Raw genomic sequence first — 9,055 nt, forward strand, 5'->3', positions numbered from 1 at the left:
CCCTCAGTACACACACAGCCCCCCTCAGTACACACACAGCCCCCCTCAGTGCACACACAGCCCTCAGTACACACAGCCCTCAGTACACACACAGCCAGTGTTCATAGGCGCATAACCAGCCCAAGCCCAGTGCATATGGCATATGGCTCACACCACGCTCAGGTGCCCTGACAACAGGCCCTGGCTGGAGCACCCCCTGATCAGAAAGAAGAGGCAACCTGGCCTGAGCATCCAGCTCTGCCCCCTCCCCGACCCACCTCTGGTGCTTCTGCCACCTTAGCCCAGGGCTTCAGAGAGGCCCTTCTTTGGGAACCCTGTCCATCTCTCTCCAGTGCCTTGTGTTGCCACCTCTGTCTTCCATAGCCATCCCCAACACACAGCTACTGCCCACCCATAGAAGGCATGTCTACCAGAACCCTGCCCACAAGCTGCCAGCCAGGGAGATCCCCACCCTGGAAGACAGGCACCAGTCAGGGCCTGCAGATGCATCTCCGCTTGGGGCTCACACCCCACACCGTTCACCCAGAGCGCCTTCCGTGTCTCCAACTCTGCATCCCCACACATCCCCCTCCTTCACCTCCACGCCCACGGACCTCCTTCCTTGCTTCCACACCTATGTCCCCTGCCCCTATATCCCAACCTTGGACCATACTCCCCATGTTCAAGCCTATGCCCCGTCCCCCTCATTCTACGTCCCACCCCCACACGATCAGTGCCCACTGCCCTACCTGGCTGGGAGGTCTGGCCCTTGGAGACCACTTACCTTGCAGGCAGGACTCTGAAGCTCCTCCTGCCCAGCAGCAGGACAGAGTGGAAGCGGCAAAGGCACGCCTGCAAGAGAGCAGAGCAGTCAGCGGGCAGCACATGCCCGGCCACCACTGCCACCTCTACTTGACCAGCTCTACCGTCCAGAGACTCCCAGGCTCGAGTTAGGATGGAAGGGCCACCTAAGAGCTATGAGGAGGATAACAGGGCAGATGAGAGGAGGAGCAGCAGTACGTAGCCCAGGCATCAGGACTGTGGGCCAGTTACAACCTCCTGAAAGGCTCTGTGGACATCCTCAGATACTGCCTCACCCACCACCTCCAAGACTCCAGAAGTCCCAGGGCATGATGTCCTGTGACCTCTCACAAGTGACCAAGGGTGGCCACCAGCACTCCCAGGGGACAGTGTCATGACTACAAAATCACATCACCAGAGAGAAGCTATCCAGCCTAAGGTTGAGACCAGACAGGAACACTAAGCCTGTGTGTGTTCACTGCCAACTCCAAGGACATGCTCCGAGTTATGACTCACTGAGAACTGTAGGCGGACCAGCCCAGGGCAGGGGGGCAGGGCCAAAGGCCAGAGCAGAGAATGCGCTCTAGCCAGAAGTGCTGTCCTTCAGCATTTCTGGCTGCATGTGAGGGGCATGGTGTCTGGGCTGCTCTAGTTAATGGCCCAGAAATGTTTAATGCTTCTGTCTATCATCAAACGGCTGGGTTCTCAGAAGCTTACAAGTGGTCACTAAAGATGTGACCATCTCTGTTGACCTAGAGCATCAGAGGCAGGAGAGGCAGGTCCAGGAGGAAACAGAATGTGTGGCTGATGGTGTCCATGAAGTATGGCCACCTTCAGATAGGGACCAGTGGCCATTACTGAATGTTCCCATCAAGATTTTACAAAAGAAAAAAAAAAAGATTTTACAAAAGAATCCTTATCAGGAGGAAAGTGCAAGACAGAATCTCAAGGTCTTAAGACTCCAGACTTTGTGGAACCAAGGAAGTTAGATGAACTGCCTAGAGTTCACTTAAATCTCAAATCAAACACACCCCTGACAAATTCTAAAACCAAACAATAGTTTAAGTGAACTAGCAAAAAAGGTCTGCCTTGTACACCAGGCTCTGTAAAACTCTCTCTGCGTGATGAACAGCCTAAACACAGAGAGCGAGCAACAGGGCTGGGAGTTCTTAACAGTGGGTGAGGAGACCGGCAGCTCAAAGGCCGGGACCTTTGTACCTGCAGAAGCCCTGAGGCTGGTGTGTGCTACACCTGGGCATTCTCAATGTGGAAAGCTAACCAAGTCACAGCCAGCGTCTCCGAGCCCTGCTCCTGGGAACCTCTGCCCAGCGAGGACCTTGCTAGCTCATCACAGCTCCAAGGACAACACAAAGCACACTGGTCCGTGACCCGCTCTTCAGGAGTGGCAGAAGGACAGATCTCTGCTGGGCAAGGCCACATGCAGCCAGGGCCAGCCCACCAGAGGCTGCAGGCAGCAGTCCAGTAGGGGCAGCAGCATACAGATTTCTCCCTGGGGGGCAGACGGTGGCCACGTCTGTGCCTCCCACGGTGGTACCAGAGACACAGCACAGAAGAGGTGGCCTGTCTGTGCCATCACACAGGCCCCGGCAGAGTCCACAGGAGGCTGGGTCTAGGTGGAATTCCAACCACGACCACCATGTCCACCGGACCAGAATCCACTCATACCTGAAGGAGGGCCCTGCCTGTGTGTCCCTGTCCATGACGCCCAGGTACAACCCCTTCAGGGGGCCTGCTCACAGCCCCCAGCAGGAAGACTTCCCACCCCGCCTGTGCTGTCCAGGTACCCTGTCTCTTAGCCACTGAAGCTCAGCTCCGGCAGAGGAGTAGGGAGGAAAATGCTGGGAGCAAGTGCTCCTGAGGGGCCCTGATAAGGAAAAGTGAAAGGAGTGTGGGTTCATAGGACTTAGCACTGGCCCAGAGGGCGGGATGCAAGGACACTGAAGCCAGAAGTCAGGAGGGAGGGAAAGGACTGGCTCAGGGAGGGGAGTAGGCAGCTGAGGGTCACCCTAGTCAGAGGGACCTTAGCCTCAGCAGCACAGTGGGAGAGGGTCACATGAGCCAGGGCAGGGAGGAGCTGCTAGGTACCCTGAGGTCAGACACCTAAGGCCCCTTTCCTTGCTGTGTAACAGCACTGGCTTGCTGCTTGGAGCTTTGAGCTCTCCGTCCAGCCTTTCCCAACTGCCTGGCTGGCACTACACTCCTACCTCCTCGCCTCCAGCCTCCCATGAACACCGCGCCCCGCCGCCGCCCTCCCCACAAAAGCCTCTGAACACTTGTTGTTGTGTGACTCACAGGGACACTACGTACAACAGCTCTGAAGCCTGCCCTGTCCTAAGCTAGTTTCACTAACTCACCTACCCCCAGTTACTTTATCAGTCTATGTCATCGAGGTCTTCCTCTCCTGTACTGTCCCTACACCCTTCCAAGCATGATGTCCTTCTCCAAGGCCTAATCCTTCCTGGCCACAAGCCCAAAGTAAGTGAGACAGAGTTTCAGAATTCTAGCCTTGAAGGAGAAACTTGGTTTCACCCTCTCTAAGACAGACCAATTTGTTTTCTTAGCAGTCCATGGTAAGTTCAAAATTCTTCTCCAGGACCAAAACTCAATGGCTTCGATTTTTCTTCTGTTTTCCTTAGTCATTGTCAAGCTCTCTGATGCACAGCAGTTAACTGTGAAGACCATAGCTTGGGTCAGGTGCACCTTAAGTCTCTAGACTGACATCGTCACTTCTCCGTACTCTAGAGAGGTCCTTGACAGATTTTCCCAGTGCAATTCATCTTTTGATTTCCTGACTGCTGGTGCCAGGGTGTTGTGGAGCTGAGCAAGCTGTAACTATTAACAACCTCAATCTCTTCTCCATCCATCACGATGCTGCCAATCAGACCAGTGGTGAGAGAATCTTTGTCCTCTTGATGTTGAGCTGCAACCCCTATTGAAGACTATTATAAACTCCAATTTCACATTATACGTCTCTGTGAGACAGTGCGGCGCAGAGTCCACTACAGGATCCAAACAGTGCTGGGTCAGGGGGAATGTCATGAACACTTCCTGACGGGAAGCAGATGTCCAGCCAGACCTCCATGGGCCTCACAGCAGGGAGAGGGCTCAAAGGTATTTCTGAAACATAGAGTCCTTTGGCAGGGCTCTCATGGCCAGCTCCACCCACCAGGGGTCCAGAGACCCCCACAGGCCTATCAGCAGGTGTTCTTGGCATGTGGAGTCCCTTGACAAGGCTCTCATGACCAGCCCCATCTGCTGGGATCCAAAAGACCCCCACATTCCCACCTCCTTCTAGCACTCTCAGAGTCTGCCCCTGAGATGCTGTCCTACTGGGCAGGTCTGATGCCCAGAGTGTGCACATCACTTTAAGTGCCGGGGTGGGCCTGCAACCAAGCTGACTGCCCACCGTGTATGTGCAGTGTAGCTCACGCCAGTATAAATCGAGAGGAAGCAGGTCCCAGGATCCACTCACACAGTGTGCGCCCAGCTTGCTCCCGAACGCCCCCATTACTATCCAAGTTACCGGTCTGACCAGAAGACAGGCCGTCCTGGCTATGAGCAGGTCAGAAGCCTCTCTCCCCTCCAAAAAATCTTTGCCAGCATTCCTGTGGAATGCAGCTGACAACTTACAAGGTAGCACGAAAATGAGTGTGCAAGTGTCATGCTGCCCTTACTGTTCCCCTCAAGGCCCCGCTTAGCCACCTCATCCACTAGCACGGTAGAGACACTGAAGGTCACTGCACACAGGATGGCCCGCAGCCATAAGGAGTGACAAAGTGGCTCCACGCAGGCAGGTGTTCACAACCCTGTGTGCCTCAGCCCGAGAAGAAACTGAGCCACAGAAATACTACATCGCAGGAAATCGGCCAAACCCATCTGCGACCCACTCCAGGCCAGTCTGGGTTCAGCTGCTGACTAGGCTGCAGCCTACTCCACAGGGCTGTCTGGGGGCCCAGGGATGAAACCCTACACTGTAAAGTGCTGCTCCATGTCATCATCGTGGCCGCAACACTCGCGCCCGGCACCGCGCTCACTCGCCGCCCGGACCCCTGGGGGGGCCTCTTCCTCGTGGAAGGCGGGACCCAGAAAGCGTCCTAGAAAACAGCCGTCTCCTTACAAACTCACAGCAGACCCTCCAGGGGGTGTTCAGAGGCTGTAAATCGCTGGGGAGGAGACTGTCCATTTCTCCCAAGGAACGCCTCCCTCTGGAGGTGCCCCCAGAGTTCCCCGAAAACAGGTGTAACCAGGACTGCAAATGCTGAGGCCCCTCTGCAAGAGCCGCATTCCGCAGTGGCTGCAAAGCTAAGTCAGCTGACCGTCCAGGTGCAGGAACCAGGGGCTGGGTGGGGCGCGCGGACAGGCTCAGGCACAAGTCCCCGGCCACACAGCGGTGTGGCTCTGCCCCGGGCGGGGTCAGCCCAGGGCACCACAGGGGAGGGTCCAGGGGCACCCAGGAAGCCCTCCTGGGCCGGTCCGGGAGCCGGCTAAGGGGCGCTGCAGGCAGCCTCGGTGGTGGGAGGCAGATGAGGTGTCCACCGGGAACCTGGTGTCTGCGGGATGCGGTGCACGGCCCGCGGGAGGCGGGTGTCACCCAGTCCCCCGACAAAGCCAGCTGGGGCAGAGGGCACCTGCGCATGGGCTGAACGCAGCACCTGGGGTCCCCCCGCGGGGTCACCGGTCTCCCGGGCAAGTGCTCGTGCTGGCAAGAATCCGAGGGGAAGGGGGTCCACGGTACCCGAAGGGCTCCAGCAGCCCCATGGCTCGGACGGGCCTCGGGCCTCGGGGGCCCAGGAGGGTCTCTCGGGGCGCAAGGACCCAGGGTTCCTGGCGGGGGGCCCGGCCGAGGGTCCGGGCTGGGCTCGGAATGTGCGCGCCCGGGGCCTGTCATGGGGCGCCTCGCGGAGGCCCTCACCGGTCGCCACATCCTGCCGCTCCGTGCGCTCGGCGCCCGCTTCCGCCGGTGGAACCAGAAACCCCTGCGCCGCCACGCTGGGGCTTGCAGACAGGCCGACAGGGAGCACAGGGCGCACGCGTGCGAGGGCCTCGGCGCTCCCCGAGCGGAGGCCTCGAGGCCACGCCCCACGCCCCGCCTCCGGAAGCCGCGCTTGCTGGCGGTGATTGGTGGGCGCCTCGTGGCGACGCCCCCTCCGGAGCCTCCGCCCAGCCGAGCGGCTGCAGGAGCAGCGCCCCCTGTCCGTCATTGACCGACCACGTGACTCCAGCCCCGTCTTTACTTGAGTCTCTCCTGGAGGGATATGTTGTGGAGTTGCCATCGCATGTCCAGCCAACTAAGACTTATAGCGACCCTTTGTACCCTTCTGATTCTTGTCCGATCCTGAACCAACCTCACCATTTCTGATACACCTGACCTCATTGCCGTAGTCACTGTGTCAATCCATCCAGAGACTTTCTTCCTTTCCTGCGCTGCCCCTCCACCCTTCCAAATATAATGTCTTTCTCCAAGGAGTGGACCCTCTTGGCCACGTGCCCAAAGTATGTGAGACGAAACTTCAAAGTCCTTACCTCCAAGGAGTAGCTTGGTTTCACCCTAAGACAGACCTATTTGTTCTCTTAGCAGTCCACAGTATGTTCAATATTCTTCTCCAGCACCACAACTCAAAGGCATGGATGCTTCAGTCATCCTTAGTCATTGTCCAGCTCTCAAAGGCATAGCAAGCAACATTGTGAAATGCATGGTTTGGATCAGGTTCATCTTAGTCTCTATACTGACAATGTTGCTCTTAGCACTCTGGAGAGGTCCTTGACTGCAGATTTCCCCAATAAAACATGTCTTTTGATTTCCTGACTTCTGGTTTAAAGAATATGGACTGTAGATCTGGGTCTGAGCAAGATTAAATTGTTAAAACTTTGCCAGCCAAAGGTAATAAAGGAGGTCAGAATTGCTTCCACTCTGGAAAGCTGGGCCACTTCAGTAGACAGTGTCACAGATGAGAGCCACAGATAGGCAAGGGAGTAGAGAGGAAGCTCCCTCTCACTTGCTTTAAGTGTGGCTCTGAAGGACACTTGGCCAAGGTGGCCCACATCAGGTCCTCGTGGCAGATAGGACTGACAGGCCCCAGCTCCCAGCTGGAAACAAAGTAGGATGCTTCAACAATTGAGATCCTCCAAGAAGAGCCGTGGATGAGCATTAACATTACTGGTAAGTATATTCATTTTCTCCTGGACACAAGAGCCTATTATTTGGTCCTAAAAGCCTTCTGAGGTCCCACCTCTTCTCACTATCTCTTAGTTGTTGGAATGGATGGAAAACCTCATAAGCAGTTCCTTACTTCACCTCTACCTTGCATGTGAACTTCTGAGTTGTAAAACAGCCCAGTGGTAGATGGAATTTGCTCCAGGACTTAAGAAGCATAAATGACATAGCTGAGCCTCTAACCTGTACACTATAATAGACAAAGTGCTAGTCTATAGGCCTTTTATTGTAAGAACCACCTTCCCTCTGTAACTTGATTTGTGCCACTACTAGAACCTCTACTTGGAATATTATTGCTTGTTAATTTTTGACTCATGTACTTTTAACTTGTTAAATTTGTGTCTTCTAGGTTGCAACACCTCCATGATACATCTTCAAGGATATGAACATGTACGGCTAAGCACAATTAATAACAGTGCATCTAAATTCCAAAATCAATCTCCATAATAGTCTAAGTGTTTCCTACTGCCAAAGGGGCCCTTTAGAGTAGTGAGAGAAGATCTTCACCCTGAAACCCACAGGGTGAAGTCTCTCTCAGGGAGGAGTGATAGGGAATGACAAAGGAGATTAATCAGAACTGGCTTTGACAAGCACTGTGGCAATTGGACAATTAAAACAGACATTTGGGGGCGGGGGGGGGTGGAAGAAGAACGAACTGGGGAGGAGGGTAGAGAAAACAGTGCAACAATGAATGAATGAGAACCCAAAATCTCTGTAAATGTTCATTAAAACTAATAAAATTTAATAATAAATTGTTAAAACTTGAATCTTGTCCCCATCCATCATGACACTACCTATTGGCCTGGTGTTGAGGGCTTTGGTGTTATTGATGGTAAGAGGCAGTACACAGAGGAGGCTGCAGCAAGCCCTTCAGGTCCTCTTCAGTTTCAGTGAGCAAGGTTAAGGTATCTGCGTAATGAAGGTTACTGATTAGTCTTTCTCCAATCCTAATACCACATTCTTCTTCACAAAGTCCAGCTTCTTAAATGATCAGTTCAGCATATAGACTGAAAAGGTATGGAGAAAGGATACAATCTTGGCGTACAGGTCCTTGGAGAAGGACGTCATGCTTGGGAGGGTGGAGGGACAGCATAGGCAGTACAATTGGCACAGGACAGAGTAGGGTTTAGGGCTATTGTACATAGGGTCGCTATGAGTCGCAAGATACTCGACAGCACATAACAACAATAACAGTGTTCTCTTGATCCAGGAAGTATTAAAAGAAGATGGAAATAATATACTGAGTCACTGTATAGAAAGGAATTGGCAGACACAGAAGAATTTAATGAAACAACATATGAACTAGAGCCTATTGTGATGAAGTTCAAGATGCTTTGAAGGAAATAGCAAAAAATAAGGCCCCAGGAACATATGGTATACCAATTGACGTATTTCAGCTAACAGATGTTGCCCTGGATTTGCTTACCAAATTGTGCCAAGAAATCTGGAGAACAACCACTTGGCCAGCTGACTGGAAGAGATCTATATTTGGTCCCATTCCAAAGAAGGGTGACCCAACAGAGTGTGGAAACTATAGAACAATATCATTAATTTCACATGCAATCAAGATTCTACTGAAGATTATCCAAAAACGACTGGAACAGCACATCAGCAGAGAACTGCTAGAAGTCCAGGATGGGTTTAGAAGGGGTTGTGGTACTAGGGTTATTGTAGCTGATGTTAGATGGATCTTAGCTGAAAGCAGAGAGTACCAGAGGAATGTCTATCTGTGTTTCATTGATTATGCAAAGGCATTTGACTCTGTGGATATAACAAACTGTGGCTGACTCTGAGAAGAATGGGAATCCCAGAACGCTTGATCATGCTAATGAGAAATCTGTACTTGGACCAAGAGGCCGTCGTCAGAACAGAGCAAGGAAACACTGCACGGTTCAAAATTGGGAAAAGCGTATGCCAGGGATGTGTCCTGTCTCCATACCTTTTCAACCTGTCTGTAGAACAGATTGTCCGGGAGGCTGGGCTCTATGAGGTGAAATGTGGTGTCAGGATTGGAGTGAGATCTATCAACAATCTGTGTTA

At 53.3% G+C, this 9,055-nt stretch overlaps 1 protein-coding gene across 1 annotated transcript in view; it reads right to left on the bottom strand.

The window, feature by feature from the left end:
* Positions 1–4,309, bottom strand: part of ADCK5 (aarF domain containing kinase 5) — a 12,138-nt gene extending 7,829 nt beyond the window's left edge. Inside the window, exons 1-2 of the mRNA XM_006879412.1 lie at positions 4,274–4,309; positions 764–831 (exon numbers count right to left, since the gene is read on the bottom strand). Of these exons, the coding sequence (XP_006879474.1) occupies positions 764–831; positions 4,274–4,309 (104 nt within the window). The remainder of the gene's footprint in view (positions 1–763; positions 832–4,273) is intronic.
* Positions 4,310–9,055: the final 4,746 nt, after the last annotated feature.

Source organism: Elephantulus edwardii, unplaced genomic scaffold (genome assembly GCF_000299155.1).
Source record: "Elephantulus edwardii isolate Elephantulus edwardi_28Jun2011 unplaced genomic scaffold, EleEdw1.0 scaffold00003, whole genome shotgun sequence".
Classification (NCBI taxonomy): domain Eukaryota; kingdom Metazoa; phylum Chordata; class Mammalia; order Macroscelidea; family Macroscelididae; genus Elephantulus; species Elephantulus edwardii.